The sequence below is a fragment of the Radiomyces spectabilis genome (genome assembly GCF_025331425.1).
Source record: "Radiomyces spectabilis strain NRRL 2753 chromosome Unknown BYT42scaffold_3, whole genome shotgun sequence".
NCBI lineage: Eukaryota > Fungi > Mucoromycota > Mucoromycetes > Mucorales > Radiomycetaceae > Radiomyces > Radiomyces spectabilis.
In genome coordinates this window covers 310,315-337,035 of record NW_026251928.1, presented here as the reverse complement: position 1 = coordinate 337,035, position 26,721 = coordinate 310,315, and the positions used below count along the sequence as shown (strand labels likewise).

Sequence of the window (26,721 nt, the reverse complement as noted above, 5' to 3'; positions counted from 1 at the left end):
GTGACCGTTAAATCGCTCCCTAAAATTCTCGTGATCTGTGACAGGTGCACGGCCATGCTCCGCCGTAATGGCAATCACCGAGCGATATAACTACGGCTAATTTGAATGCATGCATTACAATTTGTAGCTGCTTGTATAGGAAGCAATATGCTAATGTATGCCGGAGATCAGAACCCGAGATCAGGATAGATTGATCGATTCATTCCATATTGAGACCGTTTTTTTTTTCTACAATCAATACTTTACTGGTGTTTCAATCAATCCTCACATAGCATTTTAATATATTCACAGTGCCTTTTTCCAAATGATATGTTCGAGTATCTTTTGTTTGTTTATTGTTCTAAGGAATAGATCAATCATTGAATTTAGGCGGATTTGGCAAGCTCTGGATAAAAAAAAACACAAGATGCAATTAGTAACCCCAGATCTTACTATTCCAAAAGAAACCTTTCATTGTAACTTACTTTGAACATCGCTGACAGCTTGGTCCAAGATTTGTTGCTGGATCTTGGGATCTTGCAAATCCTTGTGGATCTTCTCAATCAAGTAAGCAGCCAACTGCTTCTGTTCACGCTCACGGACATTGGTTTCGTGACGAACCCATGAGTCCAAGGTGCTCTTGATCTCCTGGGCAACAGCCACTTGCTGCTTCAACTTGAAAGCTTCAGCTTCTAACTTGGCGGTTTCACGAGAGAGTTCGAAGAGAGACTTGGTGACATCGACGAGATCCTTCATTTGACCGACGTGGTTGATACGATCCTGAACAGCCGATTTGTGATCCTCACGAGCCTTGTTCAAAATGCTCTTGATACGCTGTAGTCATATCCACGACGCATTAGTAAATTACGCATTCCAACTGTTGACTATTGAAAATAACATACGTCGATGTGTTCGTTGGCCATGTTGTTGAAAGGTTCCTTGAGGTACTTCAAGAAAAGACCAATAAGACCGGTAGTAGCGAGCAAGACAAGGGTTTCTTCGTTGAAGACGTAGATTTCCTTGGAGACGAGGAAGGTGGCGAGACCAGTACCGAGGGTCACGTAGCCGGTCTTGGAAATGAGGGAGTTGCCGGGAAGCGATTCAATAATGCTGTTAGCTTTTTGCTTGGGTTCAACTAGTAAATTTGAAGATTAGGACATGGGTGTGAGTGTCAAAGGATTTTTGTGACTGGACGTAGGCACTTACCCTCCTTCTGGGTGGAGTACTGACGGAGACTGGTAAAATTATCATGATTATTAAAAGAATCGACGTTTTTAAAGAAAAATGGCAATTAACTTACGCAGCGACACCAAGAGACTGGCGCGAAGCAGTCATCAAAGTGGGACGAGCAATGGCAGCAGCTATTGGAAGAATAAACAAATATAGAAGGACGATTAAAGATCGCGTTTTAAAAGGTTGATGATCGAATGGCGCTTTCTTTTACCTGCGGCGCCCTTGGTCAACAATCGGAAAGCCATTACTGGATAGAGATTCTACGGATTTGCTAAATTAATGCCTGGTAACTAATGCAACTTAAAATCATGGGGTTTCCAAGGTGCTTACATTTGTAAACGTCTCGGAGGGGAAGAAACGAAAAAAAAAAAATCTGTGTGCTATTTTTTTGACCAGCCTAGGATGACTGAGCCGCCGGGTGAGGAGTCCAAAGATTTTTTTTTACAGTAGCGAAAATATACAAGGGGATGGCAGGGCCCCGGCCGCCCCGCCCAAGAGTCGCGGATACGTCACGCTAGGCGGAGGTTAAAAATTAGAGAATCGGATGAACGTTTACTGCATGCATCACTTCAGCTTTTTGACGAAACAAAAGCCATCTTGAACTTCATTAACCACTAATATGATTCCTCCAACGAGACGTCAAACTAAAAGAGGTTCCACGATGGCCTTATGTTATTGGATACTGAGCCTGGTGGAATGATGAACTTCAGTGATTCCCCTGACAAGAAAGCTTTCTTCATGTACGACACTTCCGACTTGATCTGAAATTCAGTCTTTGCAATCGCAGTGGGAAGGTCCTTGCCTCTTATCCAAGAACCGTTTTGCAATACTTCTCTATTAGAAAGCTTGGCCAGCCCGAACAAATAGATATTCCGGTACGAACCGACAGTAAACTGAAAAATCAGCGTGGATGATACAGTGAGCGCCTCGGATTCCAAATGCGGATCCGATCCGACTGGATAGCAACATCCCGTTACTTGGCGACAGCAGAAAAGACCCACCCAACAACATTTCTCTGGGAACTACGGTTTTTTTTTTGGAGTTGCGCCCCCCAAGGACGCCCAAAATCGCACTATCCAAATATTCCGGGATAGCCTGACAGTCATTCAGTATACGAGGATACGAGGATAGCTAGAAGAACGGCATCACATCTAATACCCTGCGCTTAGCATTCAAAGTGACCGACATCTGGTGTCTGCAAATCTTTCTACTGCCACCTTCCGGAGATTGGGAAACACTAACCGACAGATTAAAATCGAGTACGCGTATCATGATGCACTTTGAATCGAAATGCTGAGGACAAACACACCATCGATACATTCGCCATTCGCTCATATGTCCAATGAATATGACGATATTTCGGTTTCATTTTTCGGCAAGCAATGGCAGTGGTACACACCACATGTCGACGATATAACGATCTTTACCAAGTGGTGGGGTTCCGTTAGTTGCTGATGAGTACGATAAATAGCTTGAGGTTTGCAGCTAGTAGTCGAAATGATGTTGCCGGCACATGGAGCAATCAAATTTCTTATTTCTATTTAACACCATTATCTTAATCGGACAAGGCCAAGGACGCTGCAAACATGGTTCATGCCAAAAAAAATCCAACGGAAAGGAATGAAATTTGATGGCCATCTTTTAATATTACTGTTTCCTCCAGTGCTGATACTCGATATTGAGATATAATGAATCCATTGTAAAGCACCGTTGACATGCAGACGCATTGCCGGTCTGTCGTTTAATACAGAGTTGACCGGTTTAAGCTCCAAATATGCACTGGCAAAATTAATTCCCAAAATGGCAATTTCGTTTTTTGAAGACGTAAAGCTTGGTTTTTTTTCCGGTAAATTCCAAAAAAAAAAAAACCGTAGTGTTCCTTCCGGATTCACGTATACAGCGCTGCAGCATTCAGTACACGACATGTCACGGTAAAAAACATGTTTTTCTCTTGACTGCTGCATCCATGTATTCATCGTACGAAACTATTAGGAATCGCATCACAGCTGGTCCAAAATCCGTCGTTTGTCAAGAAACAGACTTAAGGGGCGAAATATCCATCGGTAACTCGACAATGTGCGCGTTCCATTTACTACTCACTAGAACTTTTTTCAACAATAATAGGCGCAGGTACGAATGATCAAGAAATGGAAATCGTGGCTCTGGAATTCACCGGCATTGTTATTCCAGGCTCTATTTTGCATCCTCAGTGTCGTGTTATAGCGGAGAATGGACCCATTTATATCGGTCGAAATAATATCATTGAAGAAAACGTCATCATTTTCAACAAGTACGTAAGATGAAAGGTCTATATATTATAGTTACAATAACTCACGAACTCTTCTTAATCAGCCATTCAACGCCGCTGATTATCGGTGATGGAAACGCATTTGAAGTAGGCAGCTGCATGTATCAATGGAATTCATCCCTGCAACTAAACAGAAACTCATCATTTATGATACTTTTTTCGTTAGATATCGAAGGCTCGCCCATAGGCAATAATAACATTGTGGAAGCCCGGGCACGTGTCATCGGAAACACGACCGTAGGCAACCATTGTGTGATTGGGGCAGGCTGCTCAACCGACGCCAACGAGAAAATCGTCGACTACACTGTCATTTACGGTGGGCAATCGAAAAGGCGCACACAAAGTGAAGTTTTGCCAGTAAGTTGACTTTCTGATATAAAGTGTTTCGTCGATTGACACGCATTGGCTCTGTAGGCCCAGGCATCGTTGCATGCCCGTCACTTGGAATATCTGAGAGAAGTAAGGATCTTTTTTCCATCATCTGACCTGAACCAGCGACTGATCTTGTACATTAGGTTTTACCAAAATACAATCATCTGAAGAAACTCGATACCATGTAATATACACTATCTAATGAAGAAAAAATGCATAGCGTCAAATATATTTTTATTTGCAATGTCTTTTTTTCGGACTATGCGTCCATGGAATGGTCAATAACAACTAGAAAATGGCGGGAAATTATCTTGGGACTCAAATGGAGATATGATAACTGCTTGATGGCATAAGGAAAAAGATATGGTAGGATAAAACGCAGATGAGCCAAATCGTCTCGGTCAGAAAGTTACGGGTAATTGCCGGTCATGCGATACATGGCATCTTGGTAGTTGGCAGCAGGAGCGGGTTGCGATTGAGAAAGTGCTTGCAATTTGCCGAGGATGTCGGTGAGTTGTTCATTAGAAGCTAGTCCTTGAGGCGGTCCTCGGAACGGCTGCTGAACACCGGGCGAACCATAATTCAAATGGCTCGAAGAGGGGGAATAAGGCATAGCAGTAGATTGCATTGCTGTCGCTGGTGCCCTCATGCCTGGAGGTCCGACGGAATTACCGGGATGACCGAAACGCGGATCGGATGGTAAACCTCTGTATTGTTGTGTGGTTGTCATGAAAGCGGACTCTGGCGCAGATGATTGTGAGGCGAATGGATGGGTAGAGACCCCCGGCATTGACGCTTGTGAGGCAGGAGAGTCAGCGACAGATGCTTGCGACGGTGTCTGCAACGGTGTTTCCAATCCCGCGTATGAAAAGATGGACGGCACTGGCATCCAAGGAATAGTACTCGTAACGACGTTTTGCTGGCCGATTAAATCCGCTAATCTTCCTTGCACTGTTAACGCAGGGTTTTGGTCTCCATACTCAGCGGTTGCGAGAGGCAACTCATGTTGAGCTGCGGTTTGAACCATTTGTAACAACGAATTGAGCATGTTGGTAGCCACGGGCACCAAGGTTTTTTGAGTAGAAGACCTATCAATACCGACACCACGAGCAGCAGCAGCAGCACCAGTAGCGCCAGTACTACCGGTTGCGACATTAGTAGTATCGGCACTACCGGATGACGAATCTCCACGTTTGCGGGAAGAAGATGGTCCGGGCGAGGCATTTCGAGACGGTTGAGAAAATGCTGTAATGAGCATAACGGGAGCGGATGCTCCAGCTGATGAACCAGCTACAGGTGGTGGATTGACCTCTACCCGCTTTCCAAGTACAGCTACCGCATCTTGCACACTGATACTGGCGTATTCTACAATCGCCAATAGTATCAGTATTCAAATCAGTGATGATTATCCAATGTTGAATAATACTTGCCATCAAAATGAATATTGCCCGATGGATCATCGTAATCGAAGATTTGGAAATAAACCTTTCGTTGTGCTATATTCTGCGCGTCAAGCACAATGACGGCTTTCACACCGGCGACAATCAATTCCTTAATAAGCTCATCCTTGGCTTCCCCAGGACGTAGAAACAAGGCGGAAATTGTGAACCCTTTTTCTTTGAACGAGTTTTCGACAAATTGTACAAATCCACGGTCAATATTCGACCATGTGATGATTTGCACGGTAGAGCGTCTATCCGATGATTCGCTCGTCGAATGTTCCGTAGCGTTGGTAGCTTTTTGCTTCTGAGGATGCGCGGAGGGAGCTGCAGTGGGTTGCTTCATCGGCTGATTGGAGTCTGTAGATGGGCCCGGAAGACTCGTTGGCTGCGCCATGGGTGCATCACGATGAACTCGATCGCGAGATGATGGCGAGAAGGACAAGCGAGGATCGCGGTTCGGTATAGCATTTCGGGTGGACATTTCCGGTTGCGCTTCGTGCATGGGTTCATCGCGGATATCGGAATTCCAATCATTGTCTCGATAGTCGAGATTACGAGCATTCTCCTCGCTCTTTCGGTCACGACGCGAATTTGATGAACTCGCCATCTCACTACTTTGTGTACGATCTAAAATATTTGTTTTAATACTCTGCGCAATGTTTGCAGTCATGTTTGCAATCATTTACCATGAGAATCGAATCTTGCCGAGCCAGAAGGGGTATTTCTCTTGTAGCGATCGGAACGCTGCGAAGGTGAACCATGAGAAGGCGATTGGCTTCGATATGTATAATCTGGGGCTTTGCCTCTGTGGATGACAGAGGGTTTTTCTGGGCACACTTGCAACTCTGCGTATCAGCGGGATGGAGGAGGACATAAGTAAAGGCCGAAAAAGGAAGTTGGTTAGAAATAAGACTTAAAATAATTTGACTTCCCCGCTGCCCCACACCATCGCCAATATTGTATGGAAAAAATGCCGTAATAGCAAAAAATCGATGATTAAAGTAGGTTATCCAACCCACAAAAGAAAAAAAAATCAAGGAGAAGGAATAGAGAGAGTAGTGACCAGAGCAAGACGAGATAATTAAGCTCATCAACCAGTCCAATCCATGGGAATTGTCAAAGTAAACCCGCTGCATGATCAATATCCTTCATGAGACCATTGATGGTAAATAAGTTTCACCCTCATTACAGCGTCACCCTAACTCTGTACGGCCATCGATCGAAAACAAAAGACACAACAACGAACTCTCAACAGCAAGAGTAAATCAACACCACAGTCTGTCTTTCATGACCTGCGATATCGAGCAATGTCAATAGTTGAGAGAACCAACATGCAGAATATATCCCACACAAACCACGATCATGCCACCCAGTTAATGTGGTGAAATAATCCTACTCCCAGATTCTACAGCTGGTTCCCCCAATAGCCCGGGCGACAGTCATTGCGAACCGATGCCGTACAGGAGAGTGTGCGGGGAAGTCCTCATGGAGAGAAGAAAAAGTGGAAAACGTCACCTACCAAGAGTAACCCCTTTTAGAACTCTGCCATTCTGTCCACTGACGGCAGCGGTACATATGGCAGGGTTTTTGAACTGGACGAGGCAATCACCGCTGTGTTTGATCGTCACATCCAATATCTCCCCATATCTGCTAAAACGATCCATAAGATCCTGCTTCTCAATGGTATTCGGCAATCGTTGGATTAACATGCAAGATCCCGGAGCCAGCATATCCCAATCTATATCCAGTTTAGATATAATCTCAGCATAATCATATTTTAATCGATGCCTACTGATTTCGTGATTGTAAAATCTCTGATACGATGAAGATCCGCTTCGTTTGTTGGATTCTTCTCTTGATGAACTTCTTGATGCTCGCCCATAAGATTGCTGATTATCGAATGTTTGCCGTTTTGCTTTTGTATAATCGTCAAACTCATCAGAAGCTCGTTCTCGCTTAGCTCCATGGTGAGTAGAAGATAAAAAAGGAGGGTTATGGACAGGTTGATTGTTTGCGGATCCACTTGTGACGACAGATACAGGTCCATTTGCCAGCACATTCCCGGGAGCATTTACGGGCGCAGCGAAGGATGGATTTACGGGTACAACGGTGGGAGCCGTCACAGGTGCAAAGGTGGGTGCGGCTGTGGGCACGGGCGCAGGTGCAGGTGCAGGTGTAGATACAGATGTAGGTAAGGACACTGGCGCTGATGCTGGAGCAGCTGTTGTTGCAGGAACTGGTGCTGACGTTGATATGGGTTCCTTTGGTGCTTGCTCAACCGCCGATGGGGGCGCCGCTGGCTTCTCTTCAGCCTTGGGAGGCGCAGCAGTGGGGGTTGGAGGATGTTTTGCGAATAAGGCTGATAAGAAATCATCCACTACGGATGATGTCGGTTTATTGGAAATGTTGGAAGTTGATGTTTCCTGCTGCATTGATCAAGCGTCCAAGAAGAGGGGAAACAAAGAAAAGACTCGAAAAAAAAAAGTCAGAGCAACAAATACTGCTCACTGGAAATCGACGTCATTGGTCCTTTTTTGGCCCGGTGTGTGTGGCTGAGGACTTTGAAATTGGGTGGAAACGGACAGAAAAAGGGTGTCGGGGAAGGATCGCCTTTTTTTTTCCCTACGTCTGCTTTCTGATAAAACTTCCATTATGGATGAATTAGAGCAACTTGAACACTTGTCGCTGGTCAACAAAGTGGTGAGCGAGCTGTACAATCACACTGGCCTTGGCGAAAAGGTTTTAGGTAAAGTCCACTTGCCCACTAATTCTCTTAATCAACCACTTCTGTTACTGTCACTAACCGATCTAAATCCTTTTTTTCTCCTTTGACAGCTGAATTCATTCTTCACTTGCACGATCAAGCCAATGGCTCACTCGCCAAATTTAAAACCCTTTTGAAGGATGCGGACGCTGATTTTCCGGAATCCTTCATTGAGAACTTGGATCGTGTTATAAAAACAATGAAGCCGAAAAAGGGGATAAGTCAAACATCCGTGGAAGACAAAGCAGAAATGTTACCTGGATTAGCCGTTGCCGATGATGAGAACTGGTTCAAGAAACGTGAGGAAGATCTTGCAGTCGCAGACGATATGCTGGCGCAATTAGAAGGCATGTCAGGCAGCCGATCAAAATCATCGAACGAACGTCGTCGAAGCCCCAGTCCTTCTCGCAGCGATCGCCATCGTCGCCATCGTTCTCGTTCACGCAGTCCTCGGCGACACCGCAGTCGAAGCCCGCGACGCGAAAAAACGATTGATGACCGACCCGTTATCTATAAAATTTATCAAGGCACTGTCAACAGCATTAAAGACTTTGGTGCGTTTGTGCAGTTACAAGGTGTCAAGGGACGAGTTGAAGGCATGGTCCACGTTACGCAAATGGCCTCAAGCCATGTACGTCATCCAAAAGACATTGTCAACCGCAATGATCGCGTTAAAGTCAAAGTTATGTCAGTGGCGGGTTCGCGTATCAGCTTGTCCATGAAAGACGTCGATCAACGCACAGGAGAAGATCTCACCCCTCACCTTCGTGTCCGCAGCAAGGAAGAATTGGAAGAACTGGCCACTCGTAACCCGGACCGACCGTTTGAACGCGAACCTACGAAACGTTACGACGACGAAGCGTTCCGTTCGGTTAAACGCATGTCCTCTCCTGAACGATGGGAAATCAAGCAGCTGATTGCTTCGGGTGTAGTCAACGCGGCCGACTATCCTGGTATCAATGATGATACTGATTTCAATGGTAATGTCGAAACGGAGGAAGAAATCGATGTGGAAGTACGAGAAGAAGAGCCGCCATTCTTGAAGGGACAAACTAAGCAGACCCTGCAATTAAGTCCCGTAAAGGTGGTGAAAATTCCGGACGGTACTATGAATCGAGCAGCATTATCAGGAGCCGCGCTTGCAAAGGAACGACGAGAATTAAGACAGCAACAGCAGAATGAGGAAATGGATGCTGTGCCAAAGGATGTGAACATGCCATGGTTGGATCCGATGCCTGAACCTGGCGAAAGACAGTTTGCCCAGGATCTCCGAGGCATTGCTTCTAGTGCTCGTCCCGGACAGATGGCCGAATGGAAGCAGAAAACTTTTAACAGCGCTACCAGCTTTGGTAAAATCACTTCGTTGAGTATTCAAGAACAACGTGAATCGTTACCCATCTTCAAATTGCGAGATAACTTCATTCAAGCTGTTCGCGAGGTAAGTCTGCTTGTGGTTGATCGTTATTGGGAAAAAGCGAGGATGATATTGACCGTTTTGGGCATTAGAATCAAATGTTGATTGTTGTGGGTGATACTGGATCTGGCAAAACGACACAAATGACTCAATACCTGGCGGAAGAAGGTTTTGCGAATCATGGCAGAATCGGTTGTACGCAGCCTCGTCGCGTGGCCGCCATGTCTGTGGCAAAACGTGTGTCTGAAGAAGTGGGTTGCCGTGTCGGTCAGGAAGTCGGTTATACCATTCGTTTCGAAGATTGCACCAGTCCCGAAACTCGAATCAAGTACATGACAGATGGTATGCTTTTGAGAGAATGTCTTATCGATCCGGAAATGTCGCAATACTCCGTTATCATTCTTGACGAAGCTCACGAAAGAACTATTTCGACGGATGTTCTTTTTGGCCTGCTCAAACGTAAGTCATTGTTTAATGGAATAACATTTCATTTTACCTCGTCACTGATGTTGGATGTCATAAAGGCGCTGCTGTTCGACGCCCCGACTTGAAGCTTATCATCACGTCTGCCACGCTGAATGCAGAAAAATTCGCTGTGTACTTCAACAACTGTGCTATCTTCGGTATTCCCGGTCGCACCTATCCTGTCGAAGTACTCTACACAAAGGATCCCGAATCCGATTATCTGGATGCAGCATTGATTACCGTGATGCAGATCCATTTGTCCGAACCGCCGGGTGATATTTTACTTTTTCTGACTGGTCAAGAAGAAATCGACACATCTTGCGAAATCCTATACGAACGTATGAAGGCGCTGGGTTCCGATGTTCCAGAGTTGATCATTTTACCGGTGTATAGTGCTCTTCCAAGTGAAATGCAATCCAAGATTTTCGAGCCGGCGCCACCTGGAAGTCGAAAAGTGGTCATTGCGACCAATATTGCGGAAACATCCATCACAATTGACGGTATCTATTACGTGATTGACCCCGGATTTGTCAAGCAAAACAAATGGGACGCCAAACTTGGTATGGATTCACTTGTCGTTGTGCCCATTTCGCAAGCTGCTGCAAAACAGCGTGCTGGTCGTGCTGGTCGTACCGGTCCTGGTAAATGCTATCGCCTGTATACCGAAGCAGCCTATCAAAACGAAATGTTGCCGAGTACCATTCCCGAAATCCAGTTGCTTAATTTATCCATGACGGTACTAACTCTCAAAGCCATGGGTATCAACGATCTTTTACATTTCGATTTTATGGATCCTCCACCGGAAGGCAATTTGATTCAAGCCCTGGAACAATTGTACGCGCTTCAGGCCCTTGATGACGAAGGTCTTTTGACCCGCTTAGGACGCAAAATGGCCGAATTCCCTCTGGAACCTCAATTATCGAAAATGCTGATTCAATCTGTGGACATTGGTTGCTCCGAAGAAATTTTGACCATTGTTGCTATGCTTACAGCAGGCAACGTGTTCTATCGACCCAAAGAAAAGCAAGCTCAGGCTGATTCCAAGAAGGCCAAATTCCATCAACCGGAAGGCGATCATCTTACCCTGCTCACAGTTTACAACGGTTGGAAGGCCAGTAAATTCTCAAATCCTTGGTGTTTTGAAAACTTTATTCAAGCACGGAGCATGAAGCGAGCTCAGGATGTTCGAAAGCAATTGCTGGGTATTATGGATCGGTATGTCGAATTAGTTCGCTATTGCTTAGTATTTATTCGTGAAACTTATGCAACTTTTTACTTCCTGTTAGATATAAACACGACATTGTGTCCTGTGGCAACAACTACACCAAGGTCTGTCGAGCGCTTGTTTCTGGTTATTTCCGAAACGCCGCCAAGAAAGATCCACAAGAAGGTTACAAAACATTACTGGAAGGCACCCCTGTCTACATTCATCCTTCAAGTGCATTATTCAACAAGGGGCCTGAATGGTAAGACGATAATGAATGTCAGACAACTCCAAAGATGGATATACTGATCCAAACTGTAATTATAGGGTTATTTATCACGAAATTGTGTTTACGTCGAAAGAATATATGCGCGAAGTGACAGCAATTGATCCGAAATGGTTGACGGAAGCGGCACCAACATTCTTCCGCATTGCCGATGCAAACAAGATCTCTAAGCGTAAACGTCAAGAAAAGATCGAGGTGAGATGGCTTTTTCTTTCTCTGTCTGCATTAATCATGTGCTCTTTGTTGGACATAACTGACATCAATATCTCTTTTAGCCTCTGTATAATCGTTATGAGAAACCGAATGAGTGGCGTCTTAGCAGAGTTAAACGTGGTGGAAGAATCAGTCAAACCTTTGGATAAACCTTTTTCAATCCCCCCTCTTTTTTTTTCATTTGTCTGCATTTCAGTTGGTTTTTGTGCATAATGTCCTTTTTATTTGTCCCTTTTTCTTTCAGTTGGCGTAGAACTTGGTGGTTTAATATATGGTACCTCGGTCGTCATTTCCAAAATCCTTTGAAGCCTTTCTACGATTGACATAAAGATAGTAATAAATATCGGGTGCACCGGCTTTATCATTGGGCTGGGGCACTCTGATAGGAATGACTTTTTCGTGGGTCCAGAGTTGGATGCCTTGTATAAGACAGTCATGCTTCCGTTCACCTGAAAAAGAAATGGATAGCCATACGCCTCCTACTCTGGTAACTGAAGCGATTTGTTGTGATAAACGTTGTTGACAGGTTTGGTTGTCATCGTCACCACACGCGATCGTGTCAGACAAGCTTTTATCTATCACCACGGCAAAGCCCTGTGGCTGTTGCTTCAATAAAAATCCCAGATCGTCTAGGCAATCGGCTTCTTGCCATGTGAGATGATCGTAAACTGGATTCTGCCTTTGGCGAACGAGTTCTTGCATTTGAGCAACCACATTGGCGGCGTAATCGATGTTAACTACACTGCGGAATCCGCAATCTGCGAGATCGAAAGCCAACATGGAATTGCCACAACCTAAGTTTAACGAAAAGAGTAAGTGAATTGCACCGTCTATTTTTTTTTTTTTTTGTATTACACTTACCTAAATGCAAGATTGGTTCGCTATTCTTGAGATACGGTAATATCATGGGCTTTAAATCTTGCCATTGAAGGAGCCATTCGAAGTGAGTTTCTTTTTGGAATCTGTCTTGCCAATATTGTTTGTCATGAAAAGGCACGGCTCCAAGAGCACTCATGGTCTAGACAGCAGACTGCAAGAACTTGCATAAAAACATAGAAACAATTTCAAAAGCAAGGATCCAGCCAAAGTCACTACACTCCGCCAAACAAACAGCAGGTTTGCAGGATGATGACAAAATAAATTCAAATTTCCCAATATAATACCTTCGTGTCCCTTCATCAGTTTCTTACCGAGATACTTATGTATTCCCTGTTTTACCTCAGTTCTTTTTCGATTTATTCTGAATCTCGGTGTTCTCACCTGCAGATCGTTTTTTATTTATTTTTTTTTATTTTTTTTTTAATTTTTTTTTGCAACTGCCAGATAAATAGAGCAGAGAGGAAACGGGTGGTGTGCTGGTGTTAGGTTCTCTTACTATGCAAAGACAGAAATGAAATTAGCTCAGAAACAAATACAGAAACGAAACAGGACACTATGGAACAAAAGCAGAATGAGGCAATAAGAGACAAAAGAGGTTGCGAACAAAAAACAAGAAAGGCAAATCAAGAGGAAATTGAGGTTATAAACAAATACCAAAGTGAGATTCATTGGCAAGTTTAATTATGCACCTTAAAAACTATGCCAGCTGCTCAATGACAGTGAAGTAAAAGATGTTTTCGATTTGTTTTGGTATTCTTTTCCGTATACTTTGGCTTTTCTTGATACCAATTTTAATCTCAACCTTATTAAAATGTTTGGGAGTTATGCGCGCTAATTTTCAGTCACAAGGCAGCCACATTGGGTTTTTGCTACATTTGTCGGCTTTGATTGGGTAATTTTTGAAAAAAAAAATATATGATTGGTTGAAACGAAACCAGACAGCTGTTGATCGGCCCGACCTTTGCGCTCGAATTTATAACATGAAGCGTAAAGCTCTGATGGAAGATCTAAAGAAGAACCATGTTTGGGAAGAGTCGTTACCCATGTACACACGGCGGAGTTTTAGAAGCGAGGCTTACTGCATCTTCATTTGCTTTTGGTGTTACTCCGGAGGATAAGCCGAGAACACTTGATGACTATGATCGTATCGTGTGTGCCGAACTTCAGGACAGAGAGAGATTTCCTGATCTCTACGACACCGTCAGCATATGTATGGTGCACGGTCCGTGTGGAACAACGCATCCGAGGTCTCCCTGCATGGAAAACGGCTCATGTAAAAAGCGTTACCCGCGCTCCTTCAATGAAGCTACTATCGAAGATCACAGTGGTTACCCGTTATACCGTCGTCGCAACAATGGTGATTTTGTGGTCAAGAACCATGTCCAGTTGGACATAGATGGGTTGTTCCCCACAATCGATATCTCTGTGCAAGATATAACGCTCACATTAACGTCGAAATCTGTACTTCTCTGGAAAGCGTCAAATACCTGTACAAGTATGTTTACAAGGACCACGATCGTGCGCCAGCAGCAATGTATCATGCCGGCAATGACAGAATATGTCAGGCTCCTGACCCGTTTGCGCTTTGGATGCAGTTCCGCCAGCATTTGGCAGAAGACTATTTAACCTTTTTGGAGCAATCAAAATCAAGACAATGATCATCAAAATTGAGCCGCCCCAAATCGTGTACGATCGCGCTTTGCTGGACATTGAAGAGCATCTGAACCGCCAATCGAGTTCACTGCTGAGTTACGATCGCTTTGTTCTTCCTGATCGCCAAGAAATTGGCAGAAGCACACTTCGCCGTCAGCCCAGACTGGTAAGAGAACAATTCGATCTCATCGCAGACGCTGCCAATGTTCCCCAAACACACGAGTACCTAAACCGTTATCAACATGCCGTATACCACGCAATTCTCCAGAGTGTCACGCATGGAAGCAACGAATCAGCCCGATTGTTCTTTGTTAGATGGTCCTGGTGGCGTCTTTACCCTTATGTTGTTGTTTTTATTATTCCTTTATATTTTACTGTATGTATTTTGTCTTATGCTCCTTTGATTTCATCCTTTGCTATGATTTTTCAAGTTATTCTTCACCTTTATGTTTTACTGTATGCTTTTCGTCCTTATGTTCCTTTTGATTTTATCCTTATGCTATGTTTCCCCAAGTACGATTTTTTCTGTTATCTATTTTTGTCTCTCCATTTAATATTATACGATGCCTGACTATTTCTGTTCCTAACTTTGTGTACATATTGTTGTTCCTCTGTCGTGGATGAAGAAAATGATCACTATGTGGCGGTAGGTCAGGGGGGGCAAGACCCCCGGGAAAAAAGAAAAGGAGACTGTACTACTCTGTTGTCCATTGAATACGCAAAGATTTATGCGCACATCAACTAAATCTTACCGAAAAATCAACCGCTTATTGACAAAAGATTAGAGTACCATCAAGCGAGACCTTTGGATACACAAATTCGAGTGCGGAGCTCTGGATATTGCAAATGGAGCATCCCATTCCAAACGCATCTTTAATCAGCTACTATTCCCACTAGCCTCAGATTAACAACAAACTACAGACCGAAAGAGCATAACTTTGTGATCTTTAAGATCAACAGGTGCTACTAGTCTACATAATTAAAATCTTTGGGAAATTAGCGATTTTGTAAATCACATGATCTACATTAAGTCATCAGGACCTGTTAAACCTTTCTTTTTATATTTCAACCATGCCTCGCTGCCCACTTTCACGATAATAGGCGAAACAATCAGCAGCAAGATGCCGTTTGCGCCAGTTATGGTTAAACAGAGTATCGTCGTCTTTCGAATAAAACTGTGAGTAGAGCTCTTTTTTGAAGAAAAGTGGGTTGATGATTCGACTGGCGTTCTTCTGTAGCATCATTCAATTCGTTTTTTTTTGTCAGTTATACTATATATGTCCTTTCATCCCCTTTCAATTTTCAATGAATCGAATAATACATAAGCAGACGTGCTTCGATCTATGAATTCATGCATCAGTGGGGTGACTATTGTTTCATCTATGGAGAATCATATATTTTTGTCTTCAATCTTATCTTTTTTCTTTTGCTTTTCTCTCTCTCTTTCTGTTTGCTTGATAAACCCTCACTATCATTGTATCAAGATCCATCCGCATCCATCATCCAGACCATTCTTATCCTGTGTATCTAACTTGGTTAAATCGACTACCATCCTCAAAGGTAAGTGTCGAGTGGTCTACCATCGATTTTGCTCCGGCAATAACAGACTTACCTCTCTTTTTTTTCCATCCTCCTTTTAGCTTCCGGTTTTCTCCGTTTTCTTTTCGCCTGACAAGTTCTGGATACTACTACTTGACTTTTTCTCGCCAGCCATCCATCCATCTGGCGAAACTGGATGACGTCAAAGTCCATCGCGATGGTGGGACTCCCTTTTTCATCGGAAAACGCTTACACGTCCTCTTCATGTTCCTCTCCTTTGAATTGCTTCTCATGATATGGTATTCGAGATGTCTTCCCGATTATTGTATTTTGTATTTTATATTTCATGTACATATTCTTTTCGCAGTCTTATCCTCTTTTTTTCCCACAGGGTTTTTTAGGAGGTTTTTACTGACGCGACCATTGTTTTTTTTATTATCATGTACTTTTTATGTTTTTCTTTTCTTTTCATTTGGGAAACTCTTAATATCTGGAATCCAGCTCGAAATTACCGTCACTTCTGGCCACGTCAATATTTCTTGCCTGCTCAAGTTAACACCGCTGATCCATTGCTTAACTGTCCCTGGAAGCAATTTTATTGTCCGCATCGAAGAAGAAGCTTACCTGTAGTCCGTATTCATCGTTTTTTTTTCCGGTACACCATTTGGTTCAAAGGCAAGTCCAATTTCTTTTCTTTTGCTATGAGATATAATGAATGTATACTAATTCAAAATTTTTTCAATATCATATAATGCAAGTCATGTCAAGCGATCAATGGCTATTGAAAACTCAATTAACAAAGGTAAAATATCTTGACGAAATTTGAATCAATCAAAGAGCTTCCTAACTCTTTTTTTTAAATACCCAATATACCCACACATCTTTCTAGATCTATCATAGCCTGGGCGGAATGGAACTGAGGGGGGGAACCAGTGCTGCCCTGCGCGTGTTCAGAAATAACTCTTGTTGCACTGTATGCTATAAGGTTGTCATTAATATACCAAAGTCCGTTAAGAGTTCACGCCCAGATTATGCCGTGTATGCATTAGGCTTTTTGTCTGATGAAAGTCACTCAATGTAAGAGGGCGGTTCTCTGGTGGCAGGCGGCATCCATTGCACAGCAGGTGTACGGCTTGTTAATCACTCACAAAACACAAATAAAATTGTCCAATCAGAGCCTGTTCAACGTTAAATTTACCGCAAAATGATTGGATAAAAAACATTAAATTACGTCATTCTTACTTATTATCAACTTACTTATATGTTCTTCAAAATTAAAAAACAAGTAAGTCACTATGTCCGAGTGGTTAAGGAGTGTGACTAGAAATCACATGGGCTCTGCCCGCACAGGTTCAAATCCTGTTGGTGACGATATTTTTGCTTTGGCTCCTCGCTCATTTTTTAGCCAATCAAAATTGGTGTGGCTGGAGCGGATACCGTCCGAAAATGGTTGAGCTTCTATATCTTCCTATCCTCAATCCTCTTGAATTATCCACTCTGGTATCAGTCGGTATATCAGATCCGAACGTAAGTATTGTCAGATTTGAGTACTCCTTTAGAGTTCAGTTTAAATCTGTAGTTTTTTTGTTCATTCTTTATTTCTACCATAACATGGTCATATTTATATTTTCTATCAAGATCATTTTTATGTCTACAATCTTCAGGAAGGTTCTCGTCAACTTCCTGCACGGTTTTCTATTATTCCGAAACATAACCAATCAAGAAGTATTACGGACCACTTTAATGCTAAACGGATTCGGTCTATATTTCTTCCGTTTTCCAGGCAATACCTTTGGTATGCCTCGTTCATCCATTGGTCCTTCATACCTTCTCGAAGGTTCCTCCAGACATCGATCTGCGGACGAGCCAATGCGCTGTCTTCCGTATTTGCTAAACTTTGGTATAGCAAATCTAATCGGCGCAAAAGAAGAACCGGCGTAACTGACAATACCCCCCCTCTTGCCTGAAGTCCGTCCTCGGGCTTCGTTATCGAAAGAGGCATCCGAGTCAGAAAGGTGATACTGGTCAGGAGGTGGCACGGTAGAAAGATCCATAGGGGCATCGATGGGTTCGTCCAGCGTAGGATCTTGTTCCAACGGTTCATCCAATGAGGGTGCCATCTCGGTATCGTAGGGAGTCATTTCTTTGATCGGTTCTGTCGTCTGCAGTGGAACTTCGTTAACTGCCGTGGGTTCAACGGTGTCAGCTTCGTACATAGCGGGGACATCTTCAAGTTCGGTGGAAACCACGTCGTCAGTGATGTCGGGATCGTTCATGAAGTCCAAAGCGGGTTCATAATCCGAGCGGTCATGTTCGTTAGGGTCAATCGACTGAGACATTGGGGACATCGGGTCTGTCGATATATCAGTGTCGTCGAGATCTTCATCACAGATTGTATCCTCTTGATCGATTGTTGCGTCGGGTGAATCGATAACTTCGTCAACCATAGAATTTTTGGAGTCATTTGGCAGGGCAGGTGTTTCGACGGCATCTTCAACCATGGGGTTTTCGGGAGCAACGATTTCTTGCGCATCGTGAGTGTTGGGCTCGTTCACGATGGCGTCAACCTTTTCGTGAAAGTCGTTAGATGGCGGCAAATCGCGTAATGCACCAGCAGGCCATTGGGAACGGGACGTTCGCACATCGAACCAGGGTCGCGTTTCGAGTAACTGTTCGACTGTGTTTGCTTGCTTCAGGCGATCGACATGTATCCAATCAGGTCGAACCACACCATCGAGACTTTCCAATAAATAAACATCGTTGTCGTCGTTCTTGCGTCGTACACGATAAGGTCCTTCCCATGAAAATTCCAATCCAACTTTCTGTTCCACACGCAACAAGACTAAGTCACCAATTTCGAACGTAATGGGCTTAACCGTAGCATCCCATCGAACTTTGTCACGTTCGGCTTGCGACTTCAGTTGTGTTTCGGCGTCTTGACGGGCTGATTCTAGCTTGTCCAGCTCTTCAGAAGGTCTGTTCGGGTCCACAGGAACATCAGGTTCAGCTAGATAAGGTCGTAATGGGTCACCAGGGAGCACAGGTTCTCGACCGTACACCAAGTAGAATGGGCTATGTCCAGTAGTAGCGTGTTTACGAACACGTAAGGCCCATACGGCTGCGTCCAAGTGTTGATCCCATTCATGAATTCGTCCACGCAAGTACTTGATGAGCATCGACTTCAGGGTTCCATTCAAGCGTTCGACTTTTCCGTTCGTTCGAGGATGATAAGCCGACGTAAATCGATGCGTTGCCTTGATTCGTTTCGTGTATCGCTGCAAGATTTGGGACATAAAGGCAGCACCACGATCCGAGAGAATCTCCTTGGGGCAACCAAAGCGCATGACGATTTCTTCGTACAAAAAGTCTGCTACCGCTGCTGCAGACGCCACTGGGACAGCTCGAGCAATTGGCCAATTCGTCAAATAATCCACGGCAACAATGATCCAACGATTGCCTTTACGAGTCGTAGGTAATTGACCAATGAAATCCAGATGCCATCGTCCAAACGGTTCCGGGACGTTAAGAGGATGCATCGGCGCTTTGCGAACAGATCTTTGAGGTTTACCGGCTAGTTGACACTCTTGACACTGCTGTAACCATTCTTCGATTTCCTTCTTCATCTGGGGCCACCATACACGGGGTTGTAATACGTGTAACATGGTTGACAATCCGGCATGTCCAACGGAATGGTGATAACGAGCAAGCAGGTCGGCACGTTCAACGTAAGGAACAAATCGGGTCCAGTGTTCATCGTTTCGGTGGTAGATTACGTCGTCCTTGATCATAAACGTATCGCGATTTTCCTTCAGCTGTTCTCGTACGGACTCAGGAATGGCTTCTTCGGCGTACATGTAATAAAGAGGCCAATCTGTATCATGCACCACAGGCATCACCGTGTCCATTAAGTATAAGTATTCGGGCACTACGGGCTTCTCATCATGGTCATCGTCAGGGTCTTGAACGATCCGAGAGAGTGCATCCGGTACTACTTGTTGTTTGCCTGGTCGATACTGAATATCGGGATCGTACAGTTCCAGCTCGTTAATCCAGCGTACCAGCCTAGGGGTCGGAGTTTTCTGCGAACGTAGGTACCGAAGTGGCAAATGATCCGTGTATACCACATACTTGGTACCGTCCAAAAAACATCGCCACGTGCGCAAAGCATGAAGGATAGCAAATAATTCCCTTTCTTGAGCAGGATAATTTTGCTCAGTCTTGCTAAACTTCTTGCTCTCATAGGCGATCGGATGTTCCAAACCATCGTCGTCATCTTGAACCAGTACAGCACCACAAGCGAAATCTGAAGCGTCTGTATACACCTTGTACGGACGATCGAGTCGAGGAGCAACCAACACAGGAGCAGAGGCTAACCGTGTCTTCAATTCTTCGAAAGCAGCTTGACATTTCGGCGGCCAAACGATCTTTCGGCGTTTCGGTCCAGCACCTTGCGTGAGGTCGGTCAATGGTGCGGCGATGTGGGCGTAATCCTTGATAAATCGGCGGTAATAACTTGCCAATCCAAGGAACTGTCGCACCTCCTGGACATTGGTGGGAGTGGGCCAAGTTTGCAGCTTCGCAATCTTCTTGTTATCCGGCAGGATACCGTTCTTAGTCACTCGAAATCCAACGAAAACCAATTCGTCGACACCAAATTCGCATTTGTCCGGGTTCAGAAACAGCTTGTGTTCACGCAATTTTTCCAACACCATGTGCAAGTGCTTCTTGTGTTCTTCCTCGTTACGGCTGTACACCAGAATATCGTCGAGATAAACCAACACGAATCGATCGATATATTCTCCGAGAATTCGATTCATCATTGCTTGAAACGTTGGTGGAGCGTTCGTCAAACCAAAAGGTAACACCTTGAACTGATACTGTCCATATCGAGTGTTAAACGCAGTTTTCGGTCGATCCTCGTCACGTAATCGTACTTGATGATATCCGCTTTTGAGATCCAAAGAAGAGAAAATACGTGCGCCAGCCAAGCGATCCAAACATTCGTCAATTCGTGGCAATGGAGAAGTGTTTCGAACCGTCAGTTTGTTCAAAGCTCGATAGTCAACACACATACGCATGCTACCATCCTTCTTTCGTACGAACAATACTGGAGCACCCCACGGTGACTTGCTGGGTTCGATCAAGCCTTTGTCCAATAACGCCTTGATCTGTCGCTGAAGTTCATCTAGTTCACGCGGACTCATCTTGAAGGGGTTCTTCGATACGGGTGTTGCGTCGCCGACGATGATCACATGCTGTACGTCGCGTTCTGGAGGCAAACCAGGTAACTCGTCTGAGAATAGGTCTTCGTATCCCTCGATCCACTTAGCAGCTTTCTTCGATATATCGGACACCACCTTGATGTCGTTCTCGCTGTTGACCAACAACAGGGCTACTTCTTCTCGCTGCTTGATCGACTTGACCACTTGCCTCGGGCAACACACAAAATTCAGTTCGTCATCGTCCGTTCGTTCGTTAGGGGAGAGCACCATCTCGCCCTTTGCCGTCTGGATCCGCCATGTTTTCGTCTTCCAGTCTACGGACGGGTTAACCGTTTCAAGCCAATCCATGCCCAAAATGAGATCGAATCGACTGGGAATCACCAATGCCTCGATGTGATCTTCTTTCTCGACTTGTCCAAAGGAGAAAGGCACCTTGACCACCGTATCCACCATGATCGTCTTGTTACCAGCAGACTTAACTGGCAGAGCGCATTTCAACTTGCGTTGCGGCAAACCTTTTGCCAGACGTTTGGATACATAGTTCGCTGAGGCTCCCGAGTCGATAATAACTTGCATAGATTCTCCGGCGATATAACCTTTATATGTGGGCAAACCAATTGCACCACGTCCTTCGTTGGCCAAATGCTGTAATTCTTCCAAATGGTCGCGTTCCTTTTGCCAACGGTCGTGAGTTTCCTTGTCCTGGTACCACTTGAAAGGGGAAGAAGCTTTCGATTTCTTGACACCACCGCCCTGCTTCTTCCCAGCACCCTGATCCTTGCTTCCAGGACCTAGTTCCGGTAGAGGGGTGGTTACATCTTCTTTGCGCAATACGGCCCCCTCTTGACCTATTGCGCGTTGACTTTTAAAGCAGCTTTGGCCGCTTTAACCACTGGGCAATCCTTCACGAGGTGACCTTCCTGGTCACAGGCATAGCACTTCGGGGTCTTGGGGTGCTTTTTGCCGTTGGGACGTCGTTGTCTCCTGGGACGATCCAATTCATGCAAGTCCAGATCCATCGGTTCGGGTCCATTGAACCGACGTTGAGCTTGCTGGGGACGGAATACGGGACGGAAATTACCACGGCGAGCATCTTCGTAGTCCATAGCCAACTCGATGGCACGATCCAGAGTCTCCGGTCTATAAGTGTACACATATTCCTGGATCGGAATACGTAAACCACGAGTGAAGCGGTCCAAAGCTTCCGCTTCCGAGACATCACCAGCGATCGCTCTCAAGTCCTGGAATTCTTCGGCATAACGTTGCACGGAACCAGTTTGTCGTAGGTTGTGCAACTTTCCACGGACTTGTCGGTACACACCAGTTGGGACAAAGTAGTGCCGAATGGCATCGCATAAATCTTCCCAGTTATCGATCGTATCGTCACCACTAGTCTGCTTGTGACGTCGCCACCACATCTTCGCCTTGTCTTCGAGGAGCATAACAGCAAAGTTGAACCGCTGTTCCTCCGGCATTTTTGTAAAGGTGAAGTATTGGTCGACATCATCGATCCAGTTTTCCACAACGACGGGGTCCTTGACACCTCGGAACTTCGCAGGCAGAGGAACCTTGACTTCTGCACCTTGGGTCTGCTTTCCGGCGTTTTCTTCCTTCTTCTTCTCGCGTTCCAGAAGGTAAGCCAAAGCTTCGGTGAGAGTCTTCATTTGTGCGTCCATAGTTCCGGTTTCGTCGTAATAGTAATTGGGCTCAGGTCGGGTTTCTTTTCAGCCGCTACCAGTTGTCAGATTTGAGTACTCCTTTAGAGTTCAGTTTAAATCTGTAGTTTTTTTGTTCATTCTTTATTTCTACCATAACATGGTCATATTTATATTTTCTATCAAGATCATTTTTATGTCTACAATCTTCAGGAAGGTTCTCGTCAACTTCCTGCACGGTTTTCTATTATTCCGAAACATAACCAATCAAGAAGTATTACGGACCACTTTAATGCTAAACGGATTCGGTCTATATTTCTTCCGTTTTCCAGGCAATACCTTTGGTATGCCTCGTTCATCCATTGGTCCTTCATACCTTCTCGAAGGTTCCTCCAGACATCGATCTGCGGACGAGCCAATGCGCTGTCTTCCGTATTTGCTAAACTTTGGTATAGCAAATCTAATCGGCGCAAAAGAAGAACCGGCGTAACTGACAGTATGATGCTATGTTTTTTTAGCATTCATTTTGTCAGATTTGAGTACTCCTTTAGAGTTCAGTTTAAATCTGTAGTTTTTGTTGATTCTCTTTATTTCTACCATAACCTGGTCATATTTATATTTTCTATCAAGATCATTTTTATGTCTACAATCTTCAGGAAGGTTCTCGTCAACTTCCTGCACGGTTTTCTATTATTCCGAAACATAACCAATCAAGAAGTATTACGGACCACTTTAATGCTGAACGCTATATTTCTTCCGTTTTCCAGGCAATACCTTTGGTATGCCTCGTTCATCCATTGGTCCTTCATACCTTCTCGAAGGTTCTTCCAGACATCGATCTGCGGACGAGCCAATGCGCTGTCTTCCGTATTTGCTAAACTTTGGTATAGCAAATCTAATCGGCGCAAAAGAAGAACCGGCGTAACTGACAATTTTTTTTAACTATATTCAGTCTTTATTTCAAGATAAGATAGTCAGTAATGGATGAATTGCTCGAAATTGTCCAATGGAATCAGTGCCACTGACATATGGTCGATCAAACGTTTAACCTGCGGCTGTACCACGGTATTGACTTCTCATTTCATCAACTTTACTAAACCACAATAAATGCTATAGTACATTGTACTGAACAATCGTACCTGGTGTGATTTACTTACAGAACCACTTTGAAGTGGTAAACCATCCGTCAAACCTAGATCAACTCCTACCGGGGAATCCCTGAATATACCGCCCCCATAGGGACGCCTCGTTCTTCTCTCTTGAATGCTGTACTTTACGAAACATCCAAGCGACCTGCTCCAGGAAGGCCTTTGCGACCAGCGGCTGTGCATTCCACTTTCATATTAAGTACCAGGATTTGGATCATCGACTGTCTGATCGACCAGCCTTTGCAATGCCTGGCAAAGGCTTGCAGAACACTTTCGAACGTATCATCCTCGAAATAGTTGTATAAGCAAAAACAAGCTTACTGCAAAATAAAGGAAGATTGATAGGATCTCATACAAAAAACTGTACTGATAATCGAAGAACAGATGCGAGAATTCAGCAGTATCCTATGCATTGGTGCATACATCAAAAGGGATACAGGCTTGCCGACATGATGGTAAGGGCACTACTTCTTTTCGAGTGCAGTTTGGGGATCGGTAAACTACCCTAAGATCTTCACATATAGATACAAACAAGATTCTAACTTATCAGACACGATCCTTGACAAAAGAAAAGACGTAAAAAAAAAAAGGATCTGCGTACACTTGTTTATCAATGAGGAATAAACAGTATAGAAGAAATGTGGCTTTATAACCTTGTGTCACTGTCTTTATCCTAATCTCCAAGGTTATATTGTATTGCTGTTGTGCCTTCAATGATGACTCCGTTTTCCCCCAGCGTAAACCAGTTCAATGGCGGTCTATCATGGAAGCCCTAAAATAGGCACTCATCGCGTCTGTCAAAATTCTTCCCTTTTCCCGAAATCCTTCACTGACCTTCCGAAGTCTTTCCTTATCTCCAAGATTATCTTTTTGTTACGAAGCAAAGGTGAGCTCAAGACCGTCGATACTAATGATTTGATATAATAACCTACCAACCAACCCACGGTCGACGTCTCAGACGCGTGATCTCCAATGGTGCCGCGTAGTCCGACCTGTCCACTTGGCTGCGTTGTCCGGGCAACCAATACCTGTCTGAGATTTACGGTTAAGTTAACTAAATTCATACTTTACCATACTACATTCCTGACTAACTATTTTTTCATTTTTCCGTAACTGCATAATTTGACTAGTTATTGTTTTTCCAATCTTTGTCCTTATCTATCCTGTTGTTTCTCCATTCTTTTTGTCATTTGACTTTAAATTTCTGTGACTTCAAAGCTGAATAAACGGCACCTGTGTTACATTCGATGCATTCGGATTAACCATTGTTGTCCAACCTGGGTGTTATTTTATGCGGGATCGCTGACACCGGCAAACAAAATAGAAGATGTCTCCGTTTCCAAAAAGCATATGAAATTCTTGGTGCACCTGGATTTTTTTTGATTTGCAGGGGACTGTGCTTCCTTGCATCCTTTCTCCGAGAACAGCTGCAGTTCCCCGCAATTATGCTTGCGTAACCATGATTTCACACCACCTTTCTATGGTATTGGGCGCTCTTTTTTTCAGATTTATTCATTCAGCTTCTTTTGACTGGAACACATTTTACGCACTCTTTCTTTGTTCTATTTCATTGATACCTTATGACATTGGATTGCTGACATTCAATACCCAATAGACAGATATGCAGCAAGTTGCCATAGGTTTTATCGTCAGCAATGTCTTTTGCTTGTTGGCATCCGTGCTGATATTGTATCAATGTATTCTTCACCCGAAAAGAATTCGTTATTGTATTTTCATATTTTGCTTGTTAAACTTGCCCGGCAGTATCATCAACACGCTCAACTTTGTGGGTGAAACCAACGATTTCGCAAATTCTCTCGCTTACTTGATCTGCACGTTATTGATGCTTGCTTTGCACTTTTGGATGAATCTCGACGTCGGACGAAAACTTCGTATCGGCGGTATTGAATGGAAGCATTTTTTAGTTATCATCGGAATGATCTTTTTGGTCGGTTCGTGTATCTGCCTAATCGTGCAAATCATCTTGCTGAGCGTCCATCACGAACCTTTTCCGCGCAGACCTGTTTTTATCACGGGTGTGTGTTTCGCTATCATTTGCGACGGATCCACGTTTACGTACACATTCTCATCCCTCATTCACTGGCGCGCCAACCGAATTAATGAAGGTCAATCGAGAACAACCGCCTTGGGTGTAAGTGTTCTTTAGTAATTCATCCGTGGCTGAAGCTAATACTAAGAAATATTTTCGGTCGAATTTCCCTACTTAGGCGTGGTACATGATTATTCAATTTATATGGTACAGCATCTACGGAGTGCTATACATATGGTTTTTTGCCGCGAATTCATGGACTTACTTCAACGCGATGCTCGTTTTCGATTACGTATTACGGTTTTTGTTGTGTCTCATGTACACATGGCCGCCACCGAATCGACCCATCGACTTTATGACACGAAAACTATTTGCTACGGAAGATGGCTTGCCAAACTGTAGGTCGACCGATTATTATTTGCGAGATATGGCCGATGATTCCGGTTTTAGAAATAGAACGTCTTTGGATCACCACGCAAAAGAAGGTTCGCCTTTCTCAAATAGACGATAACAGCCATCATTTTATACATCCATATGCCCATTTGCATAGCCCTTTGTGTAACTTGTAATTTTTTTTTACCTGCATCGCCTATACTGTAATATAACGCATATCATACCCCAATAAAATATACAGTTGCATTTCTTTCTTTCATGTTGCAGCTGACAGTGCGTACAATCTGTGTTTCGGATGTATTTCCGTCTGGATGGTTAGAACTACGAAATCCTGCAAGGGAGCCATATTTCTGACCAATGGCGCGGACAGAGTTCTAAATAAATACACGGCGTTTTTGTTAGAGAGTTAGACTCTTTTGAGGAGTCACTTTTTTTTCTGGATTCTGCTACATCAGAAAGGCCCTGCAAAATAAGCCCCCTGAACCACTCGTTTACTTGTTTA

General features: G+C 44.1%; 5 protein-coding genes and 1 non-coding gene across 6 annotated transcripts; 3 read left to right on the top strand and 3 right to left on the bottom strand.

Annotated features, from left to right (window-relative positions):
- Positions 1–217: 217 nt before the first annotated feature.
- Positions 218–1,630, bottom strand: BYT42DRAFT_558823 (uncharacterized protein). Its single transcript, XM_051567037.1, has 7 exons — positions 1,543–1,630; positions 1,424–1,472; positions 1,280–1,340; positions 1,186–1,214; positions 882–1,114; positions 465–813; positions 218–385 (listed from the first exon to the last, which is right to left on the bottom strand). The coding sequence occupies exons 2-7, from the start codon at positions 1,455–1,457 to the stop codon at positions 366–368; spliced, it is 726 nt and encodes a 241-aa protein (XP_051425869.1). The 5' UTR covers positions 1,458–1,472; positions 1,543–1,630; the 3' UTR covers positions 218–365.
- A 1,418-nt stretch (positions 1,631–3,048) lies between these two features.
- Positions 3,049–4,111, top strand: BYT42DRAFT_558819 (trimeric LpxA-like protein). Its single transcript, XM_051567036.1, has 7 exons — positions 3,049–3,143; positions 3,205–3,275; positions 3,403–3,502; positions 3,565–3,587; positions 3,687–3,877; positions 3,935–3,979; positions 4,036–4,111. The coding sequence occupies exons 1-7, from the start codon at positions 3,136–3,138 to the stop codon at positions 4,078–4,080; spliced, it is 483 nt and encodes a 160-aa protein (XP_051425868.1). The 5' UTR covers positions 3,049–3,135; the 3' UTR covers positions 4,081–4,111.
- Positions 4,112–7,824, bottom strand: BYT42DRAFT_558810 (uncharacterized protein). The gene is made up of 5 exons (XM_051567035.1): positions 7,127–7,824; positions 6,854–7,072; positions 6,021–6,179; positions 5,323–5,961; positions 4,112–5,257 (listed from the first exon to the last, which is right to left on the bottom strand). The coding sequence occupies exons 1-5, from the start codon at positions 7,764–7,766 to the stop codon at positions 4,302–4,304; spliced, it is 2,613 nt and encodes an 870-aa protein (XP_051425867.1). The 5' UTR covers positions 7,767–7,824; the 3' UTR covers positions 4,112–4,301.
- A 4,120-nt stretch (positions 7,825–11,944) lies between these two features.
- Positions 11,945–12,695, bottom strand: BYT42DRAFT_611135 (uncharacterized protein; the record flags this gene model as incomplete). Its single annotated transcript, XM_051571465.1, has 2 exons — positions 11,945–12,474; positions 12,542–12,695. The coding sequence occupies 2 exons, from the start codon at positions 12,693–12,695 to the stop codon at positions 11,945–11,947; spliced, it is 684 nt and encodes a 227-aa protein (XP_051425866.1).
- Positions 12,696–17,040: 4,345 nt separating this feature from the next.
- On the top strand, positions 17,041–17,122 carry BYT42DRAFT_t50. The gene has a single exon. It is a non-coding gene; the product is annotated as a tRNA-Ser (tRNA).
- Positions 17,123–25,685: 8,563 nt separating this feature from the next.
- Positions 25,686–26,202, top strand: BYT42DRAFT_482594 (uncharacterized protein; the record flags this gene model as incomplete). Its single annotated transcript, XM_051563704.1, has 2 exons — positions 25,686–25,928; positions 26,005–26,202. Coding segments are annotated over 2 exons (441 nt in total), but the record flags the coding sequence as incomplete, so codon positions are not given.
- Between the last annotated feature and the right edge of the window lie 519 nt (positions 26,203–26,721).